The 19,679-nt window shown below is 40.4% G+C and overlaps 1 protein-coding gene across 1 annotated transcript in view; it reads left to right on the top strand.

Moving 5' to 3' along the window:
• Positions 1–15,882, top strand: part of LOC128309485 (cell adhesion molecule Dscam2) — a 54,872-nt gene extending 38,990 nt beyond the window's left edge. Inside the window, exons 11-22 of the mRNA XM_053045886.1 lie at positions 3,001–3,120; positions 3,187–5,545; positions 5,614–5,780; positions 8,109–8,306; positions 8,506–8,679; positions 9,303–9,425; positions 9,949–10,151; positions 10,239–10,340; positions 10,412–10,727; positions 11,029–11,040; positions 12,192–12,249; positions 13,120–15,882. Of these exons, the coding sequence (XP_052901846.1) occupies positions 3,001–3,120; positions 3,187–5,545; positions 5,614–5,780; positions 8,109–8,306; positions 8,506–8,679; positions 9,303–9,425; positions 9,949–10,151; positions 10,239–10,340; positions 10,412–10,727; positions 11,029–11,040; positions 12,192–12,249; positions 13,120–13,204 (3,917 nt within the window). The 3' untranslated portion in view covers positions 13,205–15,882. The remainder of the gene's footprint in view (positions 1–3,000; positions 3,121–3,186; positions 5,546–5,613; positions 5,781–8,108; positions 8,307–8,505; positions 8,680–9,302; positions 9,426–9,948; positions 10,152–10,238; positions 10,341–10,411; positions 10,728–11,028; positions 11,041–12,191; positions 12,250–13,119) is intronic.
• The last annotated feature ends 3,797 nt before the right edge of the window (positions 15,883–19,679 follow it).

The raw sequence follows: 19,679 nt of genomic DNA, 5'->3' as shown, positions 1-19,679 counted from the left end.
TCTCAAGTGTCTTGAATTGTCTTCAATACGCCACAGCTAACGAATACAGTTGTCTAATAATTCCAATTAATGTTCTCTTGTAGAGGCGCACTGATCTTCATTCAATTTTCATTAAAAATGTTGATATGGTCCCAAACATTTGGCACATTTCAGTTCCTCCAAAAATAGCTCCTTTTACGTTCGGTGATGAACCCTTGAATTATGGCGATTCGGCATTGATCTACTGTAGCATAACGTCCGGCGACTTTCCAATCAAAATCGAGTGGTATCTCAATGAGGTCGCTGTGGATCAGTTGGATCCGTTCTACAACATTAATCAGGCAGATTTCGGCAAGAAAGCTAAAGCGCTCTCAATTGACGGTGTTAACGAGCGGCATGTCGGCAACTACACGTGTCGTGCAACAAATCAGGCCGAGGTGGCAACCTTTTCAGCGATACTGAACGTTAACGGTTAGGAAATCCTTGGTGGAAGAGTTGTGCTTCATTCTGCTTTTGTAATGTTATGGTTTAAGATCCTCCTGTCCAAGTCCTTGCTTTTTCGCTGGTAGTTAATGCTGTATGATGCGGTGTTCTTTTCTTTCAAAAAGCCCCTCCAAAGATAGCTCCGTTTGTGTTCGGTGAAGACGCACTCAACTACGGTGATTCCGCATCCGTCCAGTGTAGTGTCATCTCTGGAGATATGCCAATAATGATAGAATGGTTGTTTAACAATGCCTCCATCGCGAAAGCATCCTTTAGCGATAGTGTAAATATAGCCGACTTTGGCAAGCGTACTAAGGCCCTTGCGATAGACGGTGTCGATGAACGATATGCTGGCAACTACACTTGCAGAGCTACCAATAGGGCCAGCTCGGCATACCACACGGCAGAGCTTATTGTTAATGGTTTGTAGACTTTCGGTTACTGACATAGGTTTTCCAACCTTTCGTTTCTTCCTCCATTGCATCCTTTTAAATTACTCCTTCGCTTGGTAAAAGTTCCACCCAAAATACTACCATTCAGCTTTGGAGCTGATCCAATGAACTATGGCGAATCGGCATCGATCCAGTGCAGTGTAATATCGGGCGATTTTCCCATGATGATTGATTGGCTGTACGATGGGCATGCGATTAGCACGATTGACAGTCTGCACGGCATAACAGCGATGGCGTTCGGGAAGCGTGCCAAAGCGCTAAGCATTGAAGGAATCACGGGAAGTCACGCTGGCAACTACACCTGCCGTGCCACCAATGCTGCCGGTGTTGCCGAACATACGGAGCAACTGATCGTGAACGGTATTCAGATGTTGATGGCTCTCTAACCTCTCGTTGTTGTATGTTGTCCTCTCTCCCTGTTTTTAGTTCCACCTAAAATATCGCTCATAAATACGGGCGACAATCCGACGTTTGTCGACGAGTTCTTTCAGCTCATCTGTACCGTGGTGCATGGTGATCTCCCCGTCGATTTTGTGTGGTTGTACAATGGTGAAGTGAATCTCCATTCGAAGCACATCCCGGGTGTGCGGATTGAGACGCGAAAACGTGGCAGTACGCTGAGCATCGAGGCGGTACGTGGTGCCCATGCGGGAAATTACACCTGTCAGGCCATGAATGAGGCATCTGCGACGATAGCTACTGTCGAACTGATCGTAAAGGGTTAGTGGGATGTTTTACTCTACTGATGATGGCGTTAATGGCGGCGGTATCATGTATTAGGTGTCCTGTTTCGTCCGTTCCCTGGTGTCTACTTTTCAGTACTAAAATAAATTACAGTATTCTGGTACTTTGATGATCTTCGTCGGTATGAAGGTATTCTAACTATCAGCAACAGCTGTACGAAAACATAACTTAATAGTGTTATGTTCAATGAATCTTTTGAGACGAATCATTTATATGAAGGAGAAGTGAGGAGTTATTCAAATCAGAGATCGGCTCCCAAAAGAATAATTAATCCTCAGAGCAGTGGCGGCTAAAGTTCCTTAAAGCCTTAAATGAAATGGCAGTTGAAGACCATTTTTGACATTTGAACCTGAGGAATCATGAATCTTTAAGGATTCGTTCCACTTTCGTTCCAAGTCCTGAATCTTGCTTGATTAGTGATTTTTAAAGGATTCGTGCGTGTTTGAAGAGTCATGAATCTTGGATAATTCATGATTCTTTAAGGGATTCATGTCTCGTAGAAGAGTCATGAATCTTGGATGATTCATGATTCTTAAAGAATTCAACGATTTTTGAGAATGAATGGATATTTGAAACAGAAATTCAGATTCTTTCATTCAGTTCAAAAATTCTTTTCGATTCATGAATCTAAATCTGATTCACCCAACACTATAACGCAACGTTAGAGATTTCACTCAAACCCCATCGTTGTTCTTCTTTCTTTGCTGCAACAAGTGCTTTCGACATCCCTTCAACAGATCCCAACAAATTCCTACTCCTATCCTTCACAGAAAGCACTTCTCTTCGCTGTCTACTGTCTGTTGTTAGGGCGATCATGGGGCTATCCTTTTACCCTCCATCTGTTCCACATCCCAGTTCCCATTTTTTGGTTGTAGAAAAGAGTGCATTTCGAATGTGTCTCCGTTATATTACGCCTGTAAGATAAGGGAGTACTCATTCGCAATAGCACCGCGTAGTGCATGCATATCCTTAATTTTCCCTCCCAATTTTAAGTTGTCCCAATTATTGCTTTCTTACAGTTATTGCGACCCACAATGTTATTGGTTTGGTTGATTCATTTATGATGTCGATATATGTCGCACGCACATATATTCGCACGTCCGAAGTAATTTTGTTTCATGTTTTTGAATGCCTTTATGGCTCAGTAGCCTTTAAACAGCATTTGAATCTCTTTGTGTAAGCGCTTTTGCAAGGAAAAACAAGTGGTGAAACAAAATTCACATCATGAATGATCCCTGTGGACCAAACTAATAAATGTGGGATGAAAAATGGAATGTCTTCTAACTATGTTTTGTTTATCTTCAAACCGGTATCGTTTGCTGATCTGTTTACTGTACAACAGTACCTCCAAGATGGATTCTTGAACCAACTGATAAGGCCTTTGCACAGGGTTCGAACGCCAAGGTAGAATGTAAAGCGGATGGTTTCCCTAAGCCACAGGTCACCTGGAAGAAGGCAGTGGGTATGTATGCAGGCGGTAGTGTCCAGCGAAACAAACAGTGTGTTAACAGATCCCATTTCATTGCAGGAGACACTCCCGGCGAATATAAGGATCTACGGTCGAATGATTCAAGCATTCGTGTGGAAGAAGGATCACTGTTCATTCAAAACATCCAGAAATCGAACGAAGGATATTATTTGTGCGAAGCCATTAACGGAATCGGATCCGGTTTGAGTGCGGTCACGCTGATCACCGTACAAGCGCCACCAGAATTCGTAGAGAAGCTGCGCAATCAAACAGCCCGCCGTGGTGAACCGTCCGTGCTGCAGTGTGAAGCAAAGGGTGAGAAACCGATTGGCATCCTGTGGAACATGAACAACATTCGCCTGGACCCGAAGTCGGACAATCGGTACACGATTCGTGAGGAAATTCTGCCCAACGGTGTTACCTCAAGCCTTTCCATCAAGCGCACGGAACGAAGCGACTCGGCACTGTTCACCTGCATGGCGACGAATGCGTTCGGTAGCGATGATACGAGCATCAACATGATCATTCAGGAACCACCAGAGATGCCGTACGCGCTGAAGGTGTTGGACAAATCGGGCCGAACTGTGCAGTTGAGCTGGGCCAAACCGTACGATGGTAACTCTCCGCTGAAGCGTTACATTATTGAGTTCAAACGATCGCGGGGATCGTGGGAAAATGATATCGATCGAGTGATTGTGCCCGGAGACACGAATGAGGCTCAGGTGCAGAAGCTAAGCCCCGCCACAACGTACAATATTCGCATCGTAGCGGAGAACGATATCGGCGTGTCGGATCCTTCGGATGTGGTAACGATCATAACGGCTGAAGAGGCTCCATCCGGTAAACCACAGGCAATCAAAGTGGAAGCCATTAACCAGGCAACACTGCGCGTCAGCTGGAAAGCTCCGGCTCGCGCCGAATGGAATGGGGACATTTTGGGATACTATGTAGGATACAAACAGGCCTCCCTGAACACTCTGTACGTATACGAAACCGTGAACTATTCGCCCGAGGGTGGAGAAGGCAAGGAACACAGCCTGGAGATCAATAACCTGAAGACCTATACGCAGTATTCGATTGTAATCCAAGCGTTCAACAAGGTTGGTGCTGGTCCGATGAGTGACGAAGAGAAGCAATACACGGCGGAAGGTACACCAGATCAGCCACCAAGCGATACGATGTGCACAACGCTGACCTCGCAGACGATCCGTGTGTCTTGGGTAAGCCCACCTTTGGAATCGGCGAACGGTGTCATCAAGGGTTACAAGGTGGTGTACGCACCCAGCGATCTGTGGAATAACGATAAGAACAAGGATTACAAGAAGACGGCTTCCAGTGATACGGTTTTGCATGGTTTGAAAAAATACACCAACTACACGATGCAAGTGCTGGCAACGACCTCTGGTGGTGATGGCGTGCGCAGTGCGCCGATCCACTGTCAAACGGAACAGGACGTCCCGGAAGCACCGACCGCTGTAAAGGCTCTGGTAATGTCCGAAGGATCAATTCTTGTTTCTTGGCAACCACCGGCACAACCCAACGGTTTGATTTTGCAGTACACCGTGTACATCAAGAGTGGAGAGCAAGAACCGAAAAGCTACAAGGTGCCATCGTTCCAAATAAACTATGAAGCATCGGGATTGGAGAAAAATCAAAAGTACGAATTCTGGGTGACGGCTTCCACTACTATCGGCGAGGGTCAATCCTCCAAAACACTGTCCGCCATGCCGAGCGATAAGGTGCCCGCCAAGATCGCTTCGTTCGATGATAAGTTTACGGCCACGTTCAAGGAGGATGCTAAACTACCGTGTTTGGCTGTGGGCTCTCCAACGCCGGACATTACCTGGAAGATTAAGGGTGTAGAGTTTGTACCGAACGAACGCATCCGTCAGCTGCCCGAAGGATCATTGTTCATCAAGGACGTTATTCGTCAGGATGCAGGTGACTATACCTGTACCGCGGAAAATTCGATCGCCAAAGATTCGATTACACATCGGCTGATTGTACTGGCCCCTCCGCAATCGCCACAGCTTACGCTTACGGCAACAACCACGGATTCGCTGTCGGTTAAGTTGAAGCCACATGAATCGGATACCGCACCTCTGCAGGGTTACACGCTGCATTACAAACCCGAGTTCGGCGAATGGGAAACAATCGATGTTGCGCTGGAGGCACCGAAATACACAATTGAAAAACTGTACTGTGGATCACGTTATCAGGTGTACGCAACGGCTTACAACACTATTGGTGCAGGAGAACCGTCCGATATTTTGAACACGCGTACAAAAGGTTCGAAACCACTCCTGCCGGAAAAGTCACGATTCATCGAAGTTTCATCGAACTCGATCACGTTGCATCTTCCCGCGTGGAAGGATGGTGGATGTCGAATGTCTCATTTTGTAGTTGAGCACAAAAAGAAGTACGTACGCAGAATTGATATATTTAGTTTATTTTCACTTTATATATGAACGCATATGTTCGTTTTAGGGATCAAATTGATTGGAACCAGATTTCGAACAACGTTAAGCCGGGTGGAAACTTCGTAGTGTTGGATCTTGAACCTGCCACCTGGTACAATCTTCGCGTCACGGCGCACAACAATGCCGGATTTACTGTTGCCGAATATGAATTCGCTACCCTTACCATGTCGGGAGGTAAGACTTTTTCGTTACAAAAATAATGCTTTGTTATGTGACGGTAATTAACTTTGTAATAGGATTATTATTTTATAATTTTGAGGTATGCTTATCAGATCGGTCATACAATTTTCATTAAACAAACATAAATACAGTATTTGACTATCAAATACATCACATTTCACGATTCGGTATCACTTCGATTCAACCGTTTGTGTAATAAATTTGATGAACACATCAAAATGATTATTTTCTTATTTTTGTTTTGTTTTCTTTTGGTATTGTGTCGTTTTATAATTTGCAGAAGTTAATATTGCTTTTAAATAATTTTGGTTTTCATTCTCTTTTGTTTTGTTAAAATGGCTAGAAATATATTAAGTGTATAACGTATTCATACCTGGTCGTTTAAGGCCGGACAGTGCAGGCAAATTAAATTTTAATTGTTTTGTTTCAACTTACATTAACCATTGTTTAAGTTTTGTTTTCTCAACCATTGTATTTTAGATTTAATTAATTTTAATCGTCATTTATATGAAATATCTCTGAAACAACCATCAGAAAGCAACTGGAGCAAGCCAAGATAGTTTTCTGTTTTGTCCTCAAGAGAGATAATCCATTTTACAAACATACCCATTACACTAGTTGTTTTATGATTGCATTATTACCTAAAGCTTAGAAACAACAGTTGAAATAGATACTCTTGGTAATAGAACATATTGCGCGAATCAATTTTGCACAATATGAGGTGTATAAGAAACATATTTGAACATTCGAAAACACTACACGGATAAGCGCATCAATTTATATTTAAAAATACCCAGAAAGAAGTCTTTACACTAACATCATTGTGAGTATTTCAGAATTTGAAAATAATATAGAACAGGATACATAATATCAGGACACACACAAACACACGTTTCCGCATTGGACTTTACACAAATTTCGTTTAAGTAACATTCCTATTAATTTCTGAATATAATTTCCTCAACGCTAGCTGAGAAAACTGAAGTAACTTTACCCATAAACAAAATTACGCGAGTACCTACCTCACGACATTCTTATTATGTCTATTTGAAACGGAAAAAGTAATACGAACAGTAAGAGAGGATGTTTCGAACTATATTATTTGATAGTTTTCGTTTTTATTTATTCCATTTGCTACCATCATCCTCATCTAATCTTATAGCAGCCTAGAAAACATTGTGTGCATAAGTCACATTTCAATGGTTTTTTGTTGTAGTTTTTAACACTTTTTTATCCAATTACTATTCCGATAGATGATGCTATGTATGTTACGAATAGGCACGATTTACTCGTTATATTTCCAGTTCTATGCACACGTTCCATACAGCTTGCCATGTTTCCTTGAATGTTTTTATCTCTATTAGCCCCGTTGTAGTTGTTGCTAGTATTACGTTAGACAATGTTACTATAACTTAATAATTATTTGTTACCGTTGTTACATGTATGTCATGTTACTAGTTTTCTTTAACCCGGAAACACAACACGTGCCCCAAAATGGCGAAGTAAACTGTAGCCTTTCCGATCCGAGGCACGCTCATTTAATGTCCTTAATATGTTTAAAAAATTTGGAAACTTTGATTCGACTCAGCAAAGATTGATGGAAATTGATGTACACACAATCGTCGAATGACGACCAGATGACCATTGTTTTCTTCCCGAATTATTCCATTTCATTTTTTTCGAACGTCTGTGTAGTGTGATTGATATGATGTGTAAAACCGTTTCATAAGCAAAAGCCAATTGTGTTCAGTTTTGCCCGTCAAATCCAAGTTGTGTTTTTTTTGTAAATCAGAAGAAAAACTAACTATTAATGTATCCCCTCAATCTCTCTTTCTTCTTCTCTTTCTGATTGGTTGTTTCAGGGACAATCGCACCCACACGCGATATACCCGAGCTAACGGCTGAGGACACGATCCGTATCATCCTTTCCAATTTGAACTTAGTAGTGCCAGTCGTAGCCGCTTTACTTGTTATTATAATTGCGATTATTGTTATATGTATACTGCGTAGCAAAGGCAACACTAGCAAAGGTATACTGATTTTAGACCATCTCTCTTTTTTTTCTCTCTCTTTTCTCTTTCTCCTTTTTCTCTGCATTGCATTGCCTCGTTATCTAAATTATCTATTTCGGGCGATTCTGTCACTGCACTTGCAATTGGGAATGTCACTATATCACGTTTAATACTTTGAAATGGATTTTCCTTAACGGGAACCATTGCTGGATGCGCCACTTGTGTTATTTGTGAATGTCGTTGTTCTATTGCGCAAACAATACACCCAATTGTAAACACCAACGAAACAAACAATAATGCATCGACGCAGGCACGGTTGCGCCAAGCTTCGGCTCGGTTCAGCCTGGTACCATGTACCCGCCGTGGATACCGCACTGGATAGACCTGAACGTTATGGTACCACTGATCGCAACCGTGATCGTGGTGGCGGTAGGTGTACTAGTCATTTGCGTAGCAATCTCCCGACGCCGAGACGATGATCCCCGATGCGGACCGAAGGATGTATACTGTAGGTTTCATAGCCATTATTGTTTGTGTCGTTGGATGTGTTTCTGCCGTTTGGCAAAGTGTTGGGATTAAAGGGACGCTGTTACATGCACCTTTGCCTGCCCAACCGCACAAAAGTGACAGAATTTAACCCTTGCGTAGATGTTTAGATGGGTACAATTATCGTTGAATAACGTGTATTATTTTACTTCATCATCAAGACGATGTCGTGTACAATCAGTCGATGGGACCGGCGGGAGCAGCTACACTGGACAAGAGGCGACCGGATATACGCGACGAGCTGGGTTACATTGCACCGCCGAACCGTAAGCTACCACCGGTACCGGGCTCCAACTACAATACCTGTGATCGCGTCAAGCGTGGAACAGTAATAAGTGAGTATAACCGCTGTAGGTAAACTTGTACTTTGGGGCGCGGTTTGGTTGAGGTTAGGTTATGGTAATTTCATTGCTGCCTTGCATTCTAAACCTGCTCAAACGAAACGTTATCATCATCGTAATTGTAAGTATGGTAAAGTGCGAAATGTAATTAAACAGTCTCGCGTAGATTATTGCCATTTTATTATATGTTTAGGTGTGACGCTTGTTGCGACTTTTTCACCATTCCCACTGTCGATGGTTTATAAGTACCTTGGCAAGTTTTTCTATTTGTTATTGCTTTCATCGTGAATCGTCAACTTTGTTTAATTGCTGCATTGATATACTTCGTATTTATTATACTTTAAACCATGATTCATGATACATGTGCTGAGAATGTGTTTTATTTAAATGGTTATTATCGAATTCTAGAAAAAATGACTTCTCCGTGTCATTCGATCCAGTTGCTTTTTATATGTTGTTACCCTATACGATTAAGTTGTGGTTGCATTATAGTGTTATCTATTACTACTGGTACTTTTTTTTGTTTCGGACATCCATCAACGTATTATTTAACATTTCGCAATTATAAGTTTTCATCGTTCATAAATTTGAATATAATTTGTATTGTGTCAAATTAGGCCATAATCCTTCCATAAAATCGAACCATACCACTTGGGACCCGCGACGTCCGTTGTACGAAGAACTGAAGAAGGCTCCACCACCATTGCCAAGACGTTTCAACCATCCACCGGCGTGTTATGGTAAAGTTTTCTATGATCCTTCTGGTGTTTTTATTCATGTACCCATCACCCTGACACACTTGAATGATTGGTTTTTGTAGGTGTAACATTGGCATTTAGTTCGATTGGTTTACATTTTTCTATTGTTTTCCTCCTGTATTTTAACATTGCTTGCTTGCAAACACTATGACTTTACAAATACGTATTAGATTACACGTTTTAAACCTATCTTTCTATCTCTTTCCTAAATGTTCACTGTGTAAACACGTCTAACCGATTGGAAAACAAATAATATTTGAACACATAAATTTCTCACCGTTCGTAAACAATCCACTAACCTCCTACCGGGCGTAATAAAGACAAGGGTAAGGCGTACAAAACTATTGGTCTATTGTGTGATTTTACCAGATACTAACGATATATTGTAAGACAGTATAGTTGGGATGCATTGTGATACTAACCACCATATTTTTAGTGAAACGCGTTACTGAGCGTTACATGTGAATTAACGGTTCGTTTGTTTGTCGTTATTGCGTTACACTAGGCATGGAGGATGAGATTTGTCCGTACGCAACGTTCCATCTGCTTGGCTTCCGGGAGGAGATGGACCCGACGAAGGCAATGAACTTCCAAACCTTCCCGCATCAGAATGGTATGGGCGGTCCCGGACATATGGGCACAATGGGATCCAGCATGGCAATGCAGGTTCCCAGCCACGTACACTCACGATCCGGTTCGCAATCAATGGTAATGTATAGCCTGTGGGGGTTCCAATCGATACGCCCCGGTCCCCGTGCGAGAATAATCAGTTCCTAACGTTTTTAGCCACGACAGAATCGCTATGCACGCAAAAATAGCCAAGGAGGCCAGAGCAGCATCTACACACCGGCTCCGGAATATGACGATCCGGCCAACTGTGCTGAGGAAGATCAATATGTAAGTGCGGTGTAAACTCTTTCCCCTTCACGCAGAAATGTTAATGCTTGATTTGTTTTGCCTCGTTTTAGCGACGTTACACACGCATCAACTCGCAGGGCGGTTCGCTGTACTGTGGCCCGGGACCTGAGTACGACGATCCGGCCAATTGTGCACCGGAAGATGATCAGTACGGTTCGCAGTACGGTGGCAACTATGGCACACCGTACGAACATTATGGTTCGCGAGGCTCGGTAGGCCGCCGCAGCGTTGGTTCGCCGGAACCGCCACCACCGCCACCGCGCAACCACGATACGAGCAACTCGTCCTTTAACGATTCCAAGGAGAGCAATGAAATATCCGAAGCCGAATGTGACCGCGACAATGGTCCGCGTGGGAACTATGGAGGTAAGTAGCGAAGGGAGCAGTGAATGTCTAGGAGCCAGAAGAATGGTTTTTAAAATATCAACGACGAAACGAGTGTGCGTTAAAGAATGTACCAGCTGCCACAACACAAATCTTCTCCTACCGTTAGCAATCCGCTCAATAATCGCTCCCGTCTAACGCTAGCTCTGTTTTAACTTTTCTATATCTTTTTTGGCCCGGTTTTCCGCTACAAAAATGACCATTGAACTCACAATTCCAATCGATTTGTAACGCTATGTGATATCGATATGCAATCCTTCATTATTGGTGACACTATTGGCAGAACCATCTGAGGGTGAGTTGCCGGCGTGTTAGTTGGTGTGCCTGCAATACTATTTCACCAGTTCAGTATAATGCATATTCCCTTCATGATGTCGATCGATCGCTCATAACATGTTGTGCTCACCCATGGTTTGCATCTGTCGTCATTTACCTCACCACCATACCTAGCAAACAATCTAATAGTAACTCATGATCGTTCGTCCTGTTACGAATCAACCGAACATCATCATGTCGCTACGCAATCATATTCACCTTCTGACATTTTTTTGTTTTGCGTATCAATCTTTTAGAAATAAAAAAAAAATCATTTAAAAATCAATTGATCAAATCAAAAAGGTACTGAAAAATCAATTGCTCAAATCAATCAAAATCAAAAAGGTACTGAAGCTGAAGTGAGTTTTTTTCATTTCGCTAGAGTTTTTACTGAAGTTCCTAGATTCAGCAACTGCCCAAGTTGCTTAAAGTAATTATTTTAACGTGTTATGGCTCACTGCACGTTCGAGCAAAATCATTATTTAATCGTACTGAAAATATGCCACGATAGTTATTAAAATTAAAGAAAAAGGCTTACATTTTTTTATCTAAGAAAAACGGCCAGGCCGTATTGCTTTAAAAAAAGCTATATTTACAAACAAATATTTATCTGATGAATTTTAATACGCAACATACGTTATAATTTGCAGGCGTTAAACAGTCATTTTATCATCTCTTCATGTTTATCTAATATCAGTGTTAACATTCCTCCGATTAGTGATTATCGTTTTAATTGCATCCCCCGTTTTTCTTGCATGCATTTGCGTTTCATGTGTAGCAATACTGCATAACAATGTGTGTGTGTGTTTTTTTTTAGAAGATAAGCTTTATTGTGTGATAACTCCTATGCTGATTTTTTTTGAAAAAAGTTTTATTTGATAATGATCCTCAGTCACACCCTAACCATTATATATGGCATTTAGTCACATCATATCGCAGCAAGCATCTGCTGGTGCCTTTCATTGTCATATATTTATATACTGTCAAACTTTAACAAATACTTATACTTATGGGTTTTTTTTCAAATCTCTTCATATTTTATGATTTTTCTTCCTTTCTTTTTTTGTTTTCTGTCCACGTCCAAATGTATTCGTCTCTTTGTAAACACGAAATGTTATTGAATCAAAACAGCTTCATCGAAATCCAACGATGCTATTAACGGTGACGAAACAGAGAAATTATTGAAAAGGTAATTATGTGTTTTATGTTTTGGGAAATGGGACAGGTGCGTGTGTGTGTGTTTATGTGTAGTTAGAATATTAGTTGTAATGATATTCATAATGGGATGTGGATATTTGGTTTGTTTTGTGCTTTTACAGTGCATGGCGATGCGGTTATTAATTTCGTTTTTTAGCCTGTTCTATTAGTAATGTAATTAGTAATGTACAGATTGATGAACAGGTTATGCATTAGGCATTCATTTTTAGAGGTCCTTCATTTGTCACTAATTGCGTAAGTATTAGACGGAAAAAACTAGAGCAAAAGGCAGATAATTATTGCATCAATCTTTTTATTTATTATTTGTTTTTTCAAATCGTTTGCCTCGAAGCAATTATTATCGTGTTTCGTGTGTTCGTCTATACGTGTGTGTTTGTGTTCCTTTTTTATTTTCGTCTTTGTGTAAATATAAACTGTTTTACTTTAATGAATGACACACTTGTGTGTACAGTGTCTACAAAAACCTTTTTTTTTCAAATAATTGTTTGTGTATTAATTAGTGTTTTGTTGTGATTATTTAAAAGATTACATATGCGCAAAGGAACAAGAAGCCTTTTACATAACGCACACAAGTGAATAGTACTAGCGAAAGGTGATTAATTTTATACAAAAATGCTGTTTTATATACGATAAAAAACACAGCATTATGAAAAAATATCGATCACGTAAAATGGGATCGTTCCCTGAGCACATTGTAAGTTTGTACACAAAGAAAACGAATGAAGTGACAAAAAATCTTAACTTCCCTTTTGCAGTAAATTATTTTGCAGGCATTCAATATGTACTAATATAAATTTGTTTCCCATTTTTCATTCCCGCCACGCGTCGGCAACGACAACAGAAACGAAGTCAAACCCAAGTACACCAAACAAACAGCAGCCTCCGGTAGCACAGGACTCACAGCCTACGATACTATGGCAGTGTAATCTGTAAGCCATTAAGTTCCGCCGTGCTCAGCAGCACTCTGCAACCCATTCATCAACCGGTAGTTGTTGAGCAAAAGGAAAATACGATGGATGTAGCTGATGGTGTATGTGTGTTGTAACCAACCCAAAACCTAGAGTATGATGCTGCCATCAATATGTAAGCGGGTGATTTTGCATCGAGCACACCGGATGAACGACGGTGTGTGGTTGCGTGCAGGACGATGGCCACTATGCACGAATTTAGCGCATTATTTGTTAGTGTGTTTCAGCAAAACAATTTTACCATGGTTGAGACAAATGTCAACGCGCTGACAACGCTTCTTGAACATAATTTCTTGTCTCGCAGTAGCAGCTGTGTGTCGTTTGTTCCATGCATTCAGGTCGATGGTTTCAGCATGATCACCATTATACCCGTTCGTTGCTGATGCTGCAGAAAGCAACATGACTGCAGTGGTTCTTACGTTTATTGTGCATATTTTTTTTAGTGATATGACTAATATTTTATAACAAACAAAAAAACCGATTTTACTTCGCATTGATATTAATATGTATTGAGTTAGGCAAGCGAACCAAATAATGGAAAGCACCATTTCAATAAGTTAGCGTTACGTAATGCAACAGTTGCGCACACTTTTTTAGTCACCAAACGAGAGCAGAGAAGCTGTGTGAGTCTAACACTTTTACGACTATATATAAATATAGCAAACTAGTATTTAATCCCTTATCTAGACTATACCCTGGTCAGCTGTGTGTGACATTGTGAAGTAATGGCAAAATCAACTATATGCGATAGATTATTATCCAAATCGTTCAATTTGACTACAGTTACAGCAGAGTATGTAATACGTTCAGCCTTACTGTGTACCAGTAATTGTCCACCAGTAATTTCTTAGTATACAAGTCAATATGAACTAAACGTTTTATTTGAATGTTTGGAAAGATTTCTTCCGAATGTTTTTTTTTATACAAAGCGCTCCTATAAGTTAGTGCACTTTTTTAATAGAAAAAAAAAAACATACCTATAATCTATGGTAAACAATGCTGACCAGAAGATCCGGGGAAGCTTTAATTGATGAACACTTTCGTAAAGGTAAAGGTAAAAGACTTTACTCGATACGCACGTTTAAAACTCATAGCCCGTTTTTAATACTTCACCGCAATACGTGAGATGCAGCAATACATGCCAACACATGTTGTTCCATCAGTACTGTCCAGGGAAAATAGAGTTTAGGCTACAGAGTAATTTGTAATGTATTAAGAGTCTGAGCACTGTGCGTATAGCATCTGATAGGAAGAAATGAGTAAGCGCAAAATGATGAGGACGCGCGACATTTGTCCGCAAAAATAACGTTTGTACTAACAGGAAACCATTGTCCGGTGAAGGCTGCCAACGAATTTGTTTGTTCATTTCAAGCGTACTAAAAACGGTGTATCTACCGGGGGATGGTAAGAGCGTTTTCATGCGAGTGTTGTAGTAATAATTGCCGGGGAGAACCTCTAAAACTTTAGTTTAGTGTATATGTTCACACTGTACCGCTTTCGCCCACTTTTTGCGTGCATAGAAACGGAGATAAGCTTTGGATTATTGTTTGTTTTTAGTGAAAGCTTCGTAAAGCTTGCATAATGAGCAAAAACACACACACACCAAAACTAAATCCAACTGGTAGCTAGGTTTTAAACAAATTGGACGCGCCTCTGCCGGTCATCGAAACCGGTCGCTTTCGGGATTGTTATGTTAACATTCACGAAACCCACACCAATCGGCGCCAATGTTTGCTCAATCTATTGCGGAAGACTTATTGGGTTTTTTTTCCTAAGCCTGTTTGCAAACTTTCAAATGAAGTGAGTAGGGTTTTTTTAAATGTCTCAAGTAATTAAAAACTTTTTTATATCCAGAGGTAATCTAGCAGTGTTTGGAGACGAACTCGCTTTTTTGAGCAGTTTTATGGCTAATGACCTGACGGTTTACCTGACAGTCACCCGGTAGAATTCTGTAAAGTATTGGCCCTATGCCATCCTATCGTCTGCGTGTATCGGTGTGTTTATGTAAAATGTCACCCCGGCATGAAAATGCAACTATGGTTTTTCAAAGAAAATTAATATACTTTCGTTGGTACGCTTTTACGCCGTTAATGAACAGTCTGTGTAAAGAAGCGAGAAGTAACACGAAACCACCTAAATAGCCATTTAACGATTATTTTCCCGCAAATGCAATCTAACTGCGATGGCAGCCAGACACATTTCACTATGGTACGACAAAAAGAGATCGCGTGGCGAGGTTTGGTGTGAATGTGAACGGGAACGGGCAGACATTTTTTTTTGCGGGGGAAGTTTTTTAAAGGCAAAAATAAGCAACAACAACAAAAAACACAGAACAGAAGGGTCAAGAAAAGTTGTAACTTACCAACTTACATGTCGTGTTTTCCTCAACTTATAAAACTACTAAACCAGTATCAGTGTGAACGTAAATAATGCAGTTAATGAAAACAAAAATAGCCACTTAGTCATTACTATTCCACCCTCTCTCTCTCAAAACCCCTAAACCACCCCCAAGAAAAAAAACAAGCATAACGAAATGATAAATCGATTAAGGAAAATTAAACCAAATTAGTGGTAGTGAGTAAATTATAATCAACACAAGGTACAGGTGCATAAATGTTTTCGCAAACGGAGGAGGGAAAAAACACACACGCAAACGAATGAGATTGATTGATACATTGGTTTGAGCGAAATGTGTTGTATATTGTTTTTTTTTACGAAACCCATTTCACCATCAGTTTACTGAACAATGAAAATTGAAATCAGCTTCTAGTCATTTTCTTCCACCATTGTTCAAAATTAGCCGTAACATTGTGTTTCCGGTATTGTTTTGTTGTGCTGTTACTGTGTGTAATGCAGTGTGTATTAAGCCTCTAAGTCAAGTGCCATAATTTGTGTTTGAAGCTTTTTTGTAATACGTTCTACATTAATATAAATATGCCCCTTTTTGTATCAATGTACGTCGACAGCTATTATACCAATCTCTTTACGCAAGCAGAACAAATTCAAACGCAGACAAAAGAAAAATTAATCAAAATTATGCAACAATTGTTGTACAAACCAAATAATAGAGGCATCGGTACGAAATAACTGCTTTCGTAACGTATAATAATATTTATCGGATGTAGTAGCTAGTAGGGTGAGAACAAAACCAATGCATTTATTTACACTGTTTGGCAATTGAATCACAGTTAGGGTGCGGGTTATGTTTTTTTGGTTTTGCTTTGGCATTGAGCGTTTCGTGCACGAAACAAATCAATCACCAATTGCTATCATTCTTTTGCGCTTTTATTCAACAAGCATCATGCAAACGTAACCGAATAACCATGAGACGAAACGTCTCACAAACACACAAGTAATTCTTTGAAAACATCACAACAACAACAACAAAATTACAAGCTCTGTAGTATAATCCCTATGATAAGCTCGCAAAACATGTAATCAATGTAATCACTTATGGAAAAGGTGTGTGAAACTATGTTTAAGAAATTGGTAAGCTGATTATTCAAAGCGTTGCATTCGATTTGCATAAGATCAACACCCCAAAATCGAATGAAGAAAACAAAACGAAGAGCAAATTAAATGAAAAAAAACCCATACGCGAACAATCACTGTTCACTAACGAGACACAGATACAGAGAGAGAAAAAAAAACGATAAAGAAAGTAACAAATTTCAGTAAAATTACCCTTTATATGTAGTGATTGATAATTGCTTGCTTGATATTGTCAAACAGGAAATGCTTAGATCGGAACGTGAAGTACTAATTCCAACGTCAAGGAGGAACGAAAAAATGAGGGTAGTGAGGGTTGAAAAAGAAATGAAACGATTCGTACAAACACCTGAACCGAATCGAACCCTTCTGGTAGCACTAGTAATTGCAAATTGGAAAAGAAAGGAAAAGAAAACAAAAGAAAAACAAAAACGCAAGAACGCAAAGATGCAAACGTAATACTTCACTAATAAGCATATACTCTTTAAATTTAAATATAATATTAGACACCTAAGTAAGCTAACTAATGAAACAAAATGAATCAGAAACAAGGAAAGCCAAAATCAACTAACTAACACAAGCATACGAAAACATTGCTATCACAAACAACTCAAAACAACCACTCAAAATCGCAAAATAATGTAGACCTATACAGATTTTCAGAACTACTCAAATTATTACCAGACAAAACAAAACACACACAAAAATCGAAATAAAAATAGTAAAATAAACAAAAAAGAAGAGGTTTGGGTTTTGGTTAAATTGTACGCGCTTACATCAGATTAGCATTCGAACATTCACAGTCTAGTTTTGACTAAAACACCCTCCAATACTACCATTCTATTGAAGTAATATTCCTTCCAGTATATTCTCTCCTACGATTTAAAGATTACTGTAGTTATTCTCGTGGACCACATAGTCCTTGGTGATGTCTGCGAGGGGTTTGCAACCGGCAAGGGCCATCGTCAGGTCTAGCTCGTTACGCAACACATCCAACACGTGCTCAACAGGTGCAACCTATTCCGTGGATGCTCTCCTGATACTATACGTGCGGAAACTGGCAGTTTTTGAAGCAGTTTCTCGGTCGTTTTCGAGCAAAATTGGTGTACTAGTTGCTCCGTGGTATGCTCTCCGTGGTATGCTCTCCTGGTACTAAGCATTCGAAAACTGGTAGTTTTTGAAGCAGTTTTTCGATGGTTTTCGAGCGAAATTGCTGTACTAGGTGCTACCTCTTCCGTGGTATGCTCTCCTGGTACTAAACATTCGAAAACTGGTAGTTTTTGAAGCAGTTTTTCGATGGTTTTCGAGCGAAATTGCTGTACTAGGTGCTACCTCTTCCGTGGTATGCTCTCCTGGTACTAAACATTCGAAAACTGGTAGTTTTTGAAGCAGTGTTTCGGTAGTTTTCGAGCGAAATTGCTGTACTAGGTGTTACCTCTTCCGTGGTATGCTCTCCTGGTACTAAACATTCGAAAACTGGTAGTTTTTGAAGCATTTTTTCGGTGGTTCTCGAGCAAAATTGCTGTACTAGGTGCTACCTCTTCCGTGGTATGCTCTCCTGGTACTAAACATTCGAAAACTGGTAGTTTTTGAAGCAGTTTTTCGGTGGTTTTCGAGCAAAATTGCTGTACTAGGTGCTACCTCTTCCGTGGTATGCTCTCCTGGTACTAAACATTCGAAAACTGGTAGTTTTTGAAGCAGTTTTTCGATGGTTTTCGAGCGAAATTGCTGTACTAGGTGCTACCTCTTCCGTGGTATGCGCTCCTGGTACTAAACATTCGAAAACTGGTAGTTTTTGAAGCAGTTTTTCGGTGGTTTTCAAGCAAAATTGCTGTACTAGGTGCTACCTCTTCCGTGGTATGCTCTCCTGGTACTAAACATTCAAAAACTGGTAGTTTTTGAAGCAGTGTTTCGGTTGTTTTCAAGCAAAATTGCTGTACTAGGTGCTACCTCTTCCGTGGTATGCTCTCCTGGTATTAAACATTCGAAAACTGGTAGTTTTTGAAGCAGTGTTTCGGTTGTTTTCAAGCAAAATTGCTGTACTAGGTGCTACCTCTTCCGTGGTATGCTCTCCTGGTACTAAACATTCGAAAACTGGTAGTTTTTGAAGCAGTTTTTCGGTGGTTTTCAAGCAAAATTGCTGTACTAGGTGCTACCTCTTCCGTGGTATGCTCTCCTGGTACTAAACATTCGAAAACTGGTAGTTTTTGAAGCTGTTTTTCGGTGGTTTTCAAGCAAAATTGCTGTACTAGGTGCTACCTCTTCCGTGGTATGCTCTCCTGGTACTAAACATTCGAAAACTGGTAGTTTTTGAAGCAGTTTTTCGGTGGTTTTCAAGCAAAATTGCTGTACTAGGTGCTACCTCTTCCGTGGTATGCTCTCCTGGTACTAAACATTCAAAAACTGGTAGTTTTTGAAGCAGTGTTTCGGTTGTTTTCAAGCAAAATTGCTGTACTAGGTGCTACCTCTTCCGTGGTATGCTCTCCTGGTATTAAACATTCGAAAACTGGTAGTTTTTGAAGCAGTTTTTCGGTGGTTTTCGAGCAAAATTGCTGTACTAGGTGCTACCTCTTCCGTGGTATGCTCTCCTGGTACTAAACATTCGAAAACTGGTAGTTTTTGAAGCAGTGTTTCGGTTGTTTTCAAGCAAAATTGCTGTACTAGGTGCTACCTCTTCCGTGGTATGCTCTCCTGGTACTAAACATTCGAAAACTGGTAGTTTTTGAAGCAGTTTTTCGGTGGTTTTCAAGCAAAATTGCTGTACTAGGTGCTACCTCTTCCGTGGTATGCTCTCCTGGTACTAAACATTCGAAAACTGGTAGTTTTTGAAGCAGTTTTTCGGTGGTTTTCAAGCAAAATTGCTGTACTAGGTGCTACCTCTTCCGTGGTATGCTCTCCTGGTATTAAACATTCGAAAACTGGTAGTTTTTGAAGCAGTTTTTCG

The sequence above is a fragment of the Anopheles moucheti genome, chromosome 2 (assembly GCF_943734755.1).
Source record: "Anopheles moucheti chromosome 2, idAnoMoucSN_F20_07, whole genome shotgun sequence".
NCBI classification, from domain to species: domain Eukaryota; kingdom Metazoa; phylum Arthropoda; class Insecta; order Diptera; family Culicidae; genus Anopheles; species Anopheles moucheti.
The sequence above is the reverse complement of the archived record's forward strand: the minus strand, read 5'-3'. Positions and strand labels throughout refer to the sequence as shown.